Consider the following 14,859-nt stretch of genomic DNA (forward strand, 5'->3'; position numbering starts at 1 on the left):
CCATGCCACAGCATCCAAATGCCTCACAACCGCTGAGGCATCATCATCATCATCATCATCATCATCATCATCATCATCATCATCATCATCCCACCTTTTCCCCAGTACTGAGACTCAAGGCTAGAGTGACCATATGAAAAGGAGGACAGGGCTCCTGTATCTTTAACAGTTGTATTGAAAAGGAAATTTCAGCAGGTCTGATTTATATATATGGGGAAGGGAAGGAAAGGAACCTCTCGTGCAAGCACTGAGTCATTACTGACTCTTGGAAGGATGCCAGATTTCGCTGACGTTTTCTTGGCAGGCTTTATAGTGGGGTGGTTTGCCGTTGCCTTCCCCGGCCGTTATTACCTTTCCCCCAGCTAACTGGGTACTCATTTTACCGACCTCGGGAGGATGGAAGGCTGAGTCAACCCGAGCCAGCTGCCTGAAACCAGCTTCCGCTGGGATCGAACTCAGGCCGTGGGGAGAGTTTCGGCTGCAGAAACTGCTGCTTTACCGCTCTGCGCCACATAAGGCTCATATACGGGGAACCTGGTGGAATTCCCTCTTCATCACAACAGTTAAAGCTGCAGGTGCCCTGCCCTCTTTTAAATCGGGTCACTCTAGTATAGCTCCTGCAGCTGTAATTCTGAAGGTTCCTCCCCTCCCTCCGCCCCCGTTCCTCATTAACAACCCGCGTGCCCCGGGAGCATTTAGCTTTCCTTACCAGCGAAGTCTCACAGAGCAGTTTGCTTCCTCGTACCAAGTTGCCGATGGTGATGTGGAAGTAGGTATTGCCGCTGCTCCAGTTGGAGATCTTGGTGAAGGGGTGAGTGATGAGAATATCCTAGGGACATGGAGAAGGACGTTAGTTGCCTCTCTGGAAGGACAACGCAGGCAAGGCACGCGTAAGAAGACGCCAGGATCAATCCTCAGCATGTCCAGATTTTTAAAAGATCGGGGTAGCAGAGGAAAGACCCTCTGCCAGAAATTGGGCTGAGAAAGGTAAGGGGCACAGGAAGCTGCCTTATATGGATGCAAACCACTGGTCCATCTAGCTTAGCATTGTCGACACAGGCTGGTAGCAGCAGGGTTTTAGGCAGTTTTTTCCTGGAGATGTCGGGCATTGAACCTGGGACGTTCTGCATGCAAAACATGTGCTCTACCACTGGGCTACGGCCCCTCCTCAACTGGCATCTGTGGAAATAAAAATTGTCCACCCTATTACCTAAATGGTTCCATTTTAAATACAGGTCATCAGAAACCTAGTTCTTACTGAGGTGGTGAACCTCTGTCTGGAGTGTACCACTTTGCAATTGCAACTGGATGCTTCTCTGCCAAAAAAAAAAAAAAAAAGTTCCCTGCACTTAAAACAACTAGCATGTTAAGGCCTAGCCTTCCCCCTGACATGCTATGTTTCTATGTGCAGGGGTATTATTATTATTATTATTATTATTATTATTATTATTATTATTATTATTATTAGGCTAGTGAGCCCCTCCCTGCAATCTGAAGTGGGACAGCCGAGACCCAGGTTTACCACTCCCATGAGAACCGAGGCTAGCGATGCTAACCTCTAACGAAGGCCTTCTTTTTTCAGGGAAGGCTTTCTTCTCCCAGGTAGGAGAGGAGAGATGCCTGCTCAAGCCCAGCAAACTCTGTGGTTTCTCTCTGAAGTATAACATTACTGAGAGGGAAACCACAGAGTTTGGCAGGCTTAGAGCGGCACCTTCCCTGTCTTTGAGAGAAAGCAGAGATTCCAGGGGGGGATCTACACTACTGCTTTAAAGTGCTTTAAAGCGCTTTATAACAGTTTTGACAACTGTTGGGGCCCAGGACACACTGCATATACAGTCTTCAAAACGTTTTCAAAGTGCTTTAAAGCGCTTTAAAAGCAGTAGTGTAGATTCCCTTTGCCCTCCATCCGCTGTGGTTTCCCTCCCAATAACATTATTCTTCAGAGAGAAACCATAGCATTAGGTGGGCTAAGGGGGCAAGAAGTCCATTTTAGGACCTCAAAGGTGTGTGAGGGGGGGGGGAAGGGGGGGGACAGTGGAGGCTGGTGGCTCCGATCCCAGTGGGGCAGTGAATCCTCTCCGAGAGACCCTAACCCTAAAGAAACTTTCCGAGGTACCGAAAAAAGGAGAGGTGGGGTCAGAGGGTATGGTGTGGCTAAGGCACAGGGGAGGCTTGAATTATGCTGGGCTAGTTGCAACTTTATAATAACTAATTAGGTGTCTTGATCCACCAGCCTCTTGACGACAGGAGGGAGTATCTAGTCTTTCTCGCTACAATCTTGAAGATTTACAAGAGCCAACTTTGGGAAGATTTACAAGAGCCAATAGGCATTTGGCAAATATTTTTTCTTTGTTCGACTTTTCAGGTCCGATAGGAACTCCCTATATCTGGGCCATAAAAAGTTGTTTTTTAATATTTGTATAATTTTTTTCTAAAAAATCCACATATCTTTTCCCCACTCACGAAGACCTGTATGGTTGAAACGTGTTTGGGGATTTTTGTTTAACGTTTGATGTATGCGGACTATTTTGTTTAAATTTTAAATGTATGTATTTGCTTTAAGATTAAAAATATTTTCTACCAATATGATTTTACTGTAATAAGCATAGTTATACCTAAATTTAATATATTTATTTATTTATTTATTATTTATCATACTTATACCCCGCTCCTCAGCCAAAAAAGGCTCTCGGAGCGGCTTACACTTAGCAAAAAAGATATTGTTTGAATCAGTTTTCTTAAACAGCCTGGGATGTTAAAGGCAGCTTCCTGTATTCCTGATGTCATGTATACATGTACATAGCTCATATATAGCTAAAACTAGGCTGACATCAGTTTCCCAGGGGACCTTTTCTTCTGTCGCCCCCAGATTGTGGAATGGCCTGCCGGAGGAGATTCGTAAAATTAACTCTCTGTGTGATTTTAAGGCAGCTTTAAAGACTAGCCTTTTCCGGCAGGCCTATCCAGATCAATGTTAAATCCTGAATTTTTAAGATGTGTTGATTCCTGTTCTAATGATGTTCCCTGCCTCGATCCAAAGGGAGAGGGAGGTAATAAATAAATAAATAATAATAATAATAATAATTATACATGACATTTCATTTCCCCAGTATTTGAACAGTCTATCATCTTAGTCTTTTAACTCTGCTGTTTTAAATCTGTATAAATCTCTCCATTGTATAATTTATCTGTATCTGTATAAATCTGTATAAATCTGTATAATTTATATACAGATAATATAATTATAAATTATACAGATAATATGATTATACAGATAATATAATTATACAGATATTATACAGATAATATTATTATACAGATAATTATGAAATTCTGAAAACAACAGAATGAAATTTAATAGGGATAAATGCCAAGTTCTACATCTAGGAAATAGAAACCAAATGCACAGTTCCAAGATGGGGGATACTTGGCTCAGCAATACTACAAACGAGAAGAATCTTGGAATTGTTGTAGATCGCAAGCTGAATATGAGCCAACAGTGCGATAGGGCTGCAAGAAAGGCAAAGGCTATTTTGGGCTGCATTAATAGAAGTATAGCTTCCAAATCACGTGAGATACTGGTTCCTCTCTATTCGGCCCTGGTTAGGTCTCATCTAGAGTATTGCGTCCAGTTCTGGGCTCCACAATTCAAGAAGGATGCAGACAAGCTGGAGCGTGTTCAGAGGAGGGCAACCAGGATGATCAGGGGTCTGGAAACAAAGCCCTATGATGAGAGACTGAAATAACTGGGCCTGTTTAGCCTGGAGAAGAGAAGATTGAGGGGAGACATGATAGCACTCTTCAAATCCTTAAAAGGTTGTCACACAGAGGAGGGCCAGGATCTCTTCTCGATCCTCCCAGAGTGCAGGACACGGAATAACGGGCTCAAGTTAAAGGAAGCCAGATTCCGTCTGGACATCAGGAAAAACTTCCTCACTGTTAGAGCAGTACGACAGTGGAATCAGTTACCTAGGGAGGTGGTGGTCTTTCCCACACTAGAGGCCTTCAAGAGGCAGCTGGACAACCATCTGTCAGGGATGCTTTAGGGTGGATTCCTGCATTGAGCAGGGTGTTGGACTCGATGGCCTTGTAGGCCCCTTCCAACTCTGCTATTCTATGATTCTATGATTCTATGATAATATAATTATACAGATAATATAATTATAAACAGATTTATCTGTATAAATCTCTGCATTTGTATAAATCTCTGCATTGCTGCTCAGCTTTATCCTGGTTGTTCTTGTATACTGTGCTTTTATATTGTGTTCTTATACTGCAGGTTGTTTTGTTTTATATCTTGAATTGTACTTGATGGTTTTAATTTTTGTGAACTGCCCAGAGAGCGTTCGGCTATGGGGCGGGATAGAAATGCAATAAATGAATCAATATCGAACGCCTGTTCTCCGGCTTGCTTTCGAGAAGCTGCTCAGAAGACACCCCCCCCCCCTTACCTTGGTTTTGCGATCGATGAGGCTGACACCATGCTTGTTGATGGCAATCAGAAGGAGTTCTGGGTAATTTGGATCCGTTGTTTGCTGTTCAGAATGGAAGGTGGGAGACACGTTATGGGGCTGAAACATGTCATGCAACCTGGTGGGCATTATTAGTGCACAAAGAGCCAGACAGTTGAGGCAGATCCACACAAATGTTTCCAGGTATCAGAAGGTAGGTTTCTAGGATCCGAAAGAAGTGCTGGATCTTTCATTGCTAAGTCAAAGGCAAATTGAACGTCTCAACGGCAGTCCTACCTGGTGCTCACGATTGGAGACGGAAGGGATGCTGCATCAGGTATATGTCTCTACCTTCAGAGGTGAGGTGTGTACCTCCCAAGGACAGGGCCTGTAATTGTGACCCAATTGTGAAATTCCTCCCTGAACATCTATCCGCCAGGTGCCTACTTTGTCATCATTTAGGTGCCAGGTAAAAAAAAACTTGTACTTTTTACTCCTGGCTTTTAAATGCTAAGAGACAATCCTATGGTCCCTGGGAGGGTGTCCCACTGGGAGTATAGGATTTTTTTGGGAGTCCCTCTCTTGAGGCTATTTATTTTTATTTATTTATTTAAAACATTTATATCCCGCCCTAAATCATTAAGATGTCAGAGCGGCGTACAGATAAAAACATACAGTATAAAACAATAAATACGCACAGTTAAAAACAAATTAAACCATGATCCAAGTCAAAACAATATATAATTTAAAAGCAGTAAAAGCGGTTAAAACAATGTGCCAGTGAGTTTAATCATCAAAGGCTTTGTTAAAAAGCCATGTTTTTACTTGGCGTCGAAATGCAATCAACGTTGGCGCCAATCAGGCCTCCAAGGGGAGGGCATTCCACAGCCAGGGTGCCACCACAGAGAAAGCCCTCTCCCTTGTCCCATCATAACGTATATGTTGCGTTGGTGGGATGCGGAGAAGGGCTCCTCCAACAGATCTAAGGTCTCGGACAGGTATATATAAGGAGAGGCGCTCTCTCAAGTATCGAGGTCCCAAGCCGTTTAGGGCTTTAAACATCATTACCAGCACCTTGAATTCCAACCGGAAGCGTATAGGCAGCCAGTGCAGTTCCTTTAAGACCGGTGTTATGTGGGCTCTGTAAGATGACCTCAGAAGGGGGCTCTGAGTTCTGATCCCCTGCCCCCGCCCCCTTGTAGCCGCTGCAGAGAGAACCATGCTGGCTGCTTCCCAAAGTCGCAAATGTGGACTTCCGGTGGGCGGGGAGGGACGAGGAGAGGTCAGGATATGAGAAATACTATGGCTTCTCCAATCCCCATCAGCGTGGCCTCTCTAGATGGGCTCAAAGACTGTCTAGAGGGGGCGGAAATTAAAAGCTCGGTGAAACAAAAAATCGGCTACGTTGCACCCTCTATCCTGCCGGCAGCAGCCCAGGTATCAGAAGCTTCTTTCTAAGGGGAGCGCAATCCTAAGTGACTAAGGGCTCAATCCTATGTGTGTTTAGACATTTAAAAAGTCCTTTTTAATGTCTAAACACTCATAGGACTTTTTTCTGCCTAATCACACCCAGGGCTGCACCCTAACTAAGCGGTGTCGTTTCTGTGTTGATTTCTTCCATGCTCTGCTTCAAGGTGGACTATCTATTACTTGCTGGTTTATTTTTTTAAAAGATTATTGGTAAGCCGCCTTGCGGACTATGGCCAAAAGCAGGATAGACATCTTTTCAATAAAAGCAAGGAAGAAAGAATCACCCATTTCTGATCATCTCCCTCTACTCCCCCCGCCCCCCCCCCCCCCGGTTCCCTGGAACCTCTAGGTAACCCATGAAATCAAGAAGGACCCGTCTACCTTCACTTCAAAGAAAGCTGATCCAAAGGTAGGCCACTTGAATACAATCTTGAGGAAGGCAAGTTTGGCTTCTTCTCTTGTTTTGCCTGCATGCTTGTTGAAATAGGCCACGATGGACTGCAAGGAAGAGCAGAACATGGAGGAATGGGTCATTTCCAGCCTGGTGTCCATGGTAGGGTGACCATGTTTGGGAAACCAAAGAAGAGGACAGCCAATGGGATGTGTGTGGGGGGGACAGTGGCTTTCTGGCACCTCTGGAAAGCGTGTCAGTCCCCATCACCACCTTGAAGGCCCCGATTGGAGTGGAGGAGGGGGGAGCATGTCATTCCCGCCCCCCCACTGCTCCAATTGGGGCCTTTTAGGTCCTGATTGGAGCAGTGTCGGGGCAGTGGGAAAGTGCATTTTCCGGTGCTTCCACAAAGTGCATAATTCCCCCTGCCACGCTAATGGCGACTGCCATTAGCACAGCGAGGGGGAACGACACTCTTTCCGGAGGCCACAGAAAGCACGCTTTTGCCTCCTCCATTCCTTAAAGGCCCTGATTGGAAGGGAAAGCGTGTCATTCCGCCTGCTCCTGCTCCAATTGGAGCTTTTCTGTAAGGTCCAGGAACCTTTAAGGCCCTGATTGGAGCAATGGGGGAAAAGAAGGCCCTCCAGAAAACATGTCATCCCCCCCCCCCCGCCACGCCAATGGCAGCCTTAAAGGGGAAATTCCAGGACATTATGGGAAATTACAGAAAATCCCCCCCGACATCCAGGAAACAACACAACACAGGACAAGTCCGGGGAAGTCCTGACATTCGGTCACCCTAGTGGGAGCTTCTCTTTGCACTCACCAGGCTCCGTGCGCCTCCCGATTTTAATTTTATTTCTTAAGATTTTAAATAAGAACTGGGAGGCTGGCAGGCTGCAAAGTCAGCCAGCCTCCAACACCATCTTTATTTGGGTTCACCTCATAGTCTCAACAGTTTGCCTTCTGTGAAATGGAAGTTTTGTGACCAGCCATGCCCACCACAGCCGCCATTTTCTGACTGGGAAAGCCCTCTAATAATGCTTCTGATAATGCTGCCTCCCTCTGAAACCCTGCACCTTCCCTCTCCCAGGGCAGTGTCAGGTAATCTCGATGGCGAGGCGGAAGCACAGGGTTTCTGGGGGGCCTTCCAGGTACTAGAGCTGCCCCCGCCCTCTTCCTGGTGGAAGGCGACCAATTACCGGTTGCTTTCCAACAGGCACTGCCCCCAGAATGACCCTGGATTAGTCCCTAAATGACATCAGACAGCAGAAGCTGTTACTTTCTACTGTTAGTTTTTCCCTACCCTGTGCCTGCTTACCCTTCCCTGTACCTGTTTGCATTCTCTTCCCCTCCTTATTGTTTTACTATGATTTTATTAGATTGTAAGCCTATGCGGCAGGGTCTTGCTATTTACTGTTTTACTCTGTACAGCACCATGTATATTGATGGTGCTATATAAATAAATAATAATAATAATAATAATAAGAAGCACCGAACTGACATCACTCTGATGTCAAAGGAGGGCCAGGATCTCTTCTTGATCCTCCCAGGGTGCAGGACACGGAATAATGGGCTCAAGTTACAGGAAGCCAGATTCCGGCTGGACAGCAGGAAAAACTTCCTGATGGTTAGAGCAGTACGACAATGGAACCAGTTACCTAGGGAGGTTGTGAGCTCTCCCACCCTAGAGGCCTTCAAGAGACAGCTGGACAACCATCTGTCAAGTATGCTTTAGGGTGGATTCCTGCATTGAGCAGGGGGTTGGACTCGATGGCCTTGTAGGCCCCTTCCAACTCGACTATTCTATGAAAAAGTTGAGGTAAATCCCCGACTTTTTCAATACGCAGCTTCGCGGAAAAGACCCACGGCGGCTGTGAAGCTGCACTTGTGTTGTCTAACTGACGTAGCGCAGACCTGCAGCTGCCGCGGTGCTTTCCCCGTATATAGACAGCCCCATGGAGGCCAGTTAAGTAGCGCCCGAGGGGGACAGGGGCTGGGCCAGACCTACCCTCTTCCAGTCGTCTGGAGATAACTGCCGAATGAGAGACTCAGGCACCAGCTCCTTGAGGAGTTTAGGGATGCTGGGGAAGTAGGACTTGTCGTCTTCAAATTTCACCCTATAGATCAGGGCTCCCAGCTGAAGGATATCTTCTCGGCTGCACTTATGGTAGCCACGAAGGTACTTTGGTAATTCCTGTGTCGACAAAAAAGGAGAGAGGGTGCGTTTTGCAGGGCCACGGAAGCAAAAAGAAGATGGTGCTGGTGGAAGAATGCTCTCCTCAGGGAGGCTCACCTGGAGTCGACGTTGACGTCATTTTTGCATCAGGCAAAATGCCTTTTTTTATTTTCCCAGGCTTTGTAATTCTCCGCAAATTGCTTTCATGTCAATTCCAGAAATAAAATAAATTCTGCTCCCATCAGTCGTTAACAAAGGAGTGGTTGGGCACCAGCTTCATCCCTGAGGGGCTGGTCTTTCCCTCCTCAACCTCCACTTTCCCTCTCCTGAGGTGGCGGTGGGTAATCCCAACACTGAGGAGGGAGTGTGGGGTTTCTGGGCGGCCCTCTGGGTCCTGGAGCTGCCCCAGGTGACCAATCGCTGATCGCCTTCCACCAGGCTCCGCCCCCTGGGTTGGCCCTGTATTGGCCGTGGAGCAACGTTACACGTCGGAAGCCCCGTATTGACGTCGCTGCCTTTGAAAACGTCGGGGTAAATCCCTGACAATTTCGCAATGCAGTGTGGAGAAGCCCCGGGAACTCACCGCTCCTGAAGATTTGCGTTTTCTGGCTAAGGATCTAAGTCAATCCTTTTTTATGGACGACTAAAACGTCTTTTTGAAAACTGAAGAACAAATTCAATAAATCCTTCTTTTTCTCCACCCACAAACAATGGCCTTAGCTTAGGGTGACCTTATGAAAAGGAGGACAGGGCTCCTGTATCTTTAACAGTTGTATTGAAAAGGAAATTTCAGCAGGTGTCATTTGTATATATGGGGAACATGGTGAAATTCCCTTTTCACCACAACAGTTAAAGCTGCAGGTGCCCTGCCCTCTTTTAAATCTGGTCACTCTAGTATAGCTCCTGCAGCTTTAACTGTTGTGATGAAGAGGGAATTTCACCAGGGGCTGCACATATGTAAATGACACCTGCTGAAATTCTCTTTTCAACTGTTAAAGTAGGGTGACCATATGAAAAGGAGGACAGGGCTCCAGTATCTTTAACAGTTGTATTGAAAAGAAAATTTCAGCAGGTGTCATTTGTATATATGGGGAACCTGGTGAAATTTCCTCTTCATCACAACAGTTAAAGCTGTATGTGCCCTGCCCTCTTTTAAATCTGGTCACTTTAGTATAGCTCCTGCAGCTTTATCTGGTGTGATGAAGAGGAAATTTCACCAGGTTCTCCATATATACACATGACACCAGCTGGAATTCCCTTTTCTATGCAACTGTTAAAGATACAGGAGCCCTGTCCTCCTTTTCATATGGTCACCCTACCTTAGCTAGACCTAAGGATTATCCCAGGCAAATGGAGGGGTCGTCCCTGCCTGCTCCCGGGATCCCCTGTGTGTCATTTGCATGCACAGGGATGATCCCGGGACAATACCGGGATATAGGCCTGGCCTAGCCACAGCCAGTGCCAAGTTGTTCTGATATTTTGACTCTGACAAAGCAGTTGCGAATCAGGTGAAAGAAACCGGAGGCTTGTAATTCAGTTATCACTGCTTTTGTAAAACATTTGTGTCTGGTTATTGTTAACAATTTGTTTAGTTTCGTAAAGGCTTGATTATTGCAAAACAATTGGTTTGGTTTTCGTAAATTATCACTGTATTCTTACGTTTAATATATGATAAGTTATATAAAATGTTTGTTCACCTGTGATAAGTTATATAAAACGTCTGTTTACCACCCCAGTTCTTTTGGTATCATTTAATATTTTAGCAGTTGTGTGCTGGTTAGCATTATTCTATTTTATACCTAGGATGAGCAGCCTGTGGCCCTCCAAATATTTTGGCTTACAATTCTTATCACAGAGTCATAGAAGAGTAGCACTGGAAACGGCCTATAAGGCCATCGAGTCCAACGCCCTGCTCAATGCAGGAATCCACCTGAAACCTATGCTGGTTAGGGACGATGGGAGATGTAGTCCAAAATATCTGGAGGGCCACAAGTTGCCCAGCCTGGTTGTATACTGTTTTAACTACCGTTGGGGTGTCTTGGTGTTTTAGGATTGATAACAAAAAAGTTAAGGGTGTAAACTAAGGTGACCCTATGAAAAGGAGGACAGGGCTCCTGTATCTTTAACAGTTGCATAGAAAAGGGAATTTCAGCAGGTGTCCTTTGTATATATGGAGAAGCTGGTGAAATTTCATCTTCATCACAACAGTTAAAGCTGCAGGTGCCCTGCCCTGTTTTAAATCTGGTTACAGTATAGCTGCAGTATAGCTTCTGCAGCTTTAACTGTTGTGATGAAAAGGAAATTTCACCAGGTGCGACATGCATACAAATGACACCTGCTGAAGTTCCCTTTTCTATGCAACTGTTAAAGATACAGGAGCCCTGTCCTCCTTTCCATATGGTCACTCTATGTAAACAATAAACAAATTGACATTCAAAGCCCTAAACGGTTTGGGGCCAGGTTATTTGAAGGAACACCTCCTCCCATATGTACCTGCCCGGACCTTAAGATCATCTACAGGGGCCCTTCTCCATGAGCCCCTGCTAAAGGAGGTGAGGCAGGTGGCTACTAGGAGCAGGGCCTTCTCCGCTGTGGCACCCCGGCTGTGGAACGAGCTCCCCAGAGAGGTCCGCCTGGCGCCTACACTGTACTCCTTTCGTCGCCAGCTGAAGACCTTTTTATTCTCCCAGTATTTTAACATTTAATTTTAACTTAAATTTAAATCTCACTGTTTTAACTCTGTATTTTAATCTTAGATCAATTTTGCTGCATGGTTGTATCCTGGTTGTGCTTTTTATACTGTATTTTGTATTTGTGCTGTTGGTTGTTTTAAGATGGTTTTAATTTTTGTGAACCGCCCAGAGAGCTTCGGCTATTGGGCGGTATAAAAATGTAATAAATAAATGAATAAACAAACAACGTTTAATACACTAATAAAAGCAGATTATAAAGAGCACTGTGTATTAGTGTATTAAATCTTGTTTACTGTTTACACCCTTAACTTTTTTTTTTTTGTTATCAATTGTATTGTTTTTCGGTTAAGGTTAGCACTTTTTCTGTTGTGCCCTTAGTGTTTTATGATAGATACACTGTGGGTTTCACAGATTGCAGTTGCGCTGGAATGAATCCTGTGCTTTTCAGTATGGGAGCCATGGGGGAGTTAGACCTGAAAGGTGGCATACAAGTGCTAAAACAAACAAATAAACAAACAAACAAACAAACAAACAAACTCTCCAGGCCAAGAAGCGCCCTGTCAGGAAGAAAAAGCAGCTTCCGCGCACGGGCGCTGCATCTTCAGCGAGTACCTGATAGTAGTGGAAGATGGAGTCGGCCATCGTATCCTTTCCAGGCACAGTGTTTGTCCAGAGCTTTTTCATGAAGAACACTTGGTAGGTGAGAGAAGGCACAATCCCTACCCAAAGAGATAACGGCAACGTGGAGTTAGGCTTGGAGGTGCAAGGCGTGGCTGTGCATTGTATAGAGCTGCGGTCTAGCTTTCCCCAAGGTGGGCAACTTGGGTTTTTGGGTTGTATCACGGCTTATTTTATTTCTTTATTTATTGCATTTTTATACCGCCCAATAGCCGAAGCTCCCCGGGCGGTTCACAAAAACTAGAACCATTCAAAGTGTAAAACAAACAGTATAAAAACATGATATAAAATACACATTAAAAACTGATGAAAAACATACCACAAGTGATTAAAACATCTTTAAAACATCCTGAAAACATTCTAAAATGCCACTGGGTAGGCCTGCCACAAGAGATCAGTCTTTACTGCTTTTTTAAACTCAAAAAGACTGTCAAGTGGACGAATCTCCTCCGGCAGACCATTCCACAGTCTGGGAGCAGCAGAAGAAAAGGTCCTCTGGGTAACAGTTGTTAATCTAGTTTTTGCTAGCTGAAGTAGATTCTTCCCAGAGGATCTGAGTGTGGGGGGCAGATTGTACGGGAGAAGGCAATCCCACAGGTAGCCTGAACCCAAACCATGTAGGCAGGGCCGGTGCTACCATAAAGGCCACTCAGGCGGCCGCCTAGAGCGCCAAGCTAAGAGGGGCGCCGGGCACAGTGCAGCAGTCACGCGTGTTGGCTGTGAGCTGGCCTGTCCCGAAGGTTCAGCTGGGCCTGGGCGGGCAAGATGGCGCCCGCCCAGCCAAAGCGAAGCCAGGGACGCTAGGGTGGGGGTGGGGCGGCTCCACGTTTGGACTTCCAGAATGCGCCTGGAAGAGAGAGAGAGAATGTATGGGTGAATGGGGTGCATGGGGTCTTTGAGTGAACGAATGTGTTCATGCGTGTGTTTGTTTGGAGTGAGTGTGTGTGCACGGGTGAGTTGGGGGGGGATGATTTGGAGGTGATATTCCTATTAAATAATGCATTTTAGACCCATAGACTTTCCTTTCCAATTTGTTTGCTATAATTGGCACGACGTATTCCTTGCACTTTAAAATAAATTTAGCAGTTTCAAGTTTTGTGCTTCTTATTTTTTCCAGGAAACGTAAGTTCTTAAAAATCAAAGTTGGCATTTTTGGGGGGGGGGTTAAAATTGCTCACCTTGCCTAGGGTGTAAAATAGTCTGGCACCGGCCCTGCATGTAGGGCTTTAAAGGTAATAACCAACCCTTTGTACTTCGCCCGGAAACTAATCGTCTGCCCTCGAGCATGGTCCAGAAGCTGCAGCTAGTGCAGAACGCAGCAGCTGGGGTGCTCACTGGGACACCCAGCTCTGCCTGCATAACACCTGTGCAGAAGAACTGCACTGGCTACCTATTAGCTACTGAGCCATGTACAAGGACTTGCTATTATCCTATAAAGCCCTAAACAACTTGGGACCAGGGGGGAATCTGCACGTCGTTCTGAGATCGCTTCTAAGTGACCCCAGTGCGTCGTGAAAGCGAGCGTGTGACTGGCCTTTGGAAGAGCCGACGAAGAGACGTCCTTCCCGCCGCTGCCCGCCGCAACCCGCAGACCTCCTCGCCGGCTGGGACGGAGAGCTCGGGGGAAGAAGGCGGGGTGGAGAGCTTCTTCCGCTCTCCACCCCACCTTCTTCAGCCAAGCTCTCCTCGCCGGTTGGCGAGGAGGTCTGTGGGTGGCGGCAGCGGGGGCGGGAAGGACATCTCTTCGTCGGCTCTTCCAAAGGCCAGTCACACGATCGCTTTCACGCCGCACTGGGGATCGCTTAGAAATGATCTCGGAATGACGTGCGGATTCCCCCTAGGATACCTAGCAGACTGCCTCCCGTTATACATACCCAGGTGACCTTTAAGATCAGCAGAGGAGATCTTGCTGGTCATTCCGAAATGAACAGAACGTCACCAGGAAATACCCAGATGGTAGGGCCTTCTCTGCAGCGGCACCTGCCATTTGGAAAATCCCTCCCTTGTGCGATTCGGGAGGCAGAAAACGAGGCATCTTTTAAACGCCTCCTGAAAACACACTTGTTCACCCAGGTTTTCCCTGGGCTGTAACTAAACTAATGATGCCGCTCCATTGCTCTGCTCCTTTATCGTAGTTGGAAGTGTTTTAATGCTGTGCTTTAACATTGTGTTTTTAATATTGTGCGTTAATGTTGTGAACCGCTGAGAGATTCTATTATATTCAGCGGTTTATAAGAGTTACAAATAAATAAATAAATAAATTAGAGGGGGTAAGCCTCTCATGATGGGATGCTCCTCCATACATAAATAAAAGCCCCTGTATACAGAAAACTATATTATCAGGAAGAAGAGTTCTAGATCAAGGCTAGGAAAAGAATTCAATCATGTGTCCATAAGGGCTCACTCCAGTCTTCTGGAATCAAAAGAATGTGACAAGCATTTGGGGCATTTACCATCTTTTGCTGGTCTGGCTTTCTTGATCCAGTCTGTCAGGTGCCTGACAAAATCAAAGAAGAAGTCCCCTTCTGGTACACTGATGACCTGGAAGAAAGCAATCCATTAACATAAAATGAAATAAAAACACAACACAAGCCTGCAATCATACCTGTCAAGTGAGCCCTACTGCACATGCAAGCATAATCTTTCATGTCATTTCCTTCTGCTTTTAAACATGCTACAGTCTCTCCTATTCTCAAGAAACCTACTCTTGATAGGCTATCTCTGTCTAACTACCGACCTGTCTCCCTCCTGCCCTTTGTCTCAAAGATCCTGGAACGTCTGGTCTACTCTCGTTGTCTTGACTTTCTCTCTAATAACTCTGCTCTGGATCCCTTTCAATCTGGCTTCCGTCCTTTGCATTCCACTGAAACAGCCCTTACCAAGATCACCAATGATCTTCTTACTGCCAAGTCTAAAGGCCATTATTCCATTCTTATTCTCCTTGATCTAACCGCAGCCTTTGACACGGTGGATCACGATCTTCTCTTAGATTCCCTC

At 45.9% G+C, this 14,859-nt stretch overlaps 1 protein-coding gene across 1 annotated transcript in view; it reads right to left on the minus strand.

Annotated features, from left to right (window-relative positions):
* MYO7A (myosin VIIA) overlaps nt 1-14,859 on the minus strand; it is a 146,783-nt gene that overhangs the window by 1,582 nt on the left and 130,342 nt on the right. Inside the window, exons 42-47 of the mRNA XM_063127222.1 lie at nt 14,316-14,403; nt 11,797-11,903; nt 8,324-8,509; nt 6,303-6,419; nt 4,452-4,535; nt 710-829 (exon numbers count right to left, since the gene is read on the minus strand). Coding sequence (XP_062983292.1) covers nt 710-829; nt 4,452-4,535; nt 6,303-6,419; nt 8,324-8,509; nt 11,797-11,903; nt 14,316-14,403 — 702 coding nt within the window. The remainder of the gene's footprint in view (nt 1-709; nt 830-4,451; nt 4,536-6,302; nt 6,420-8,323; nt 8,510-11,796; nt 11,904-14,315; nt 14,404-14,859) is intronic.

The sequence above is a fragment of the Elgaria multicarinata genome, chromosome 5 (genome assembly GCF_023053635.1).
Source record: "Elgaria multicarinata webbii isolate HBS135686 ecotype San Diego chromosome 5, rElgMul1.1.pri, whole genome shotgun sequence".
In the NCBI taxonomy this organism is placed as follows: Eukaryota; Metazoa; Chordata; class Lepidosauria; order Squamata; family Anguidae; genus Elgaria; species Elgaria multicarinata.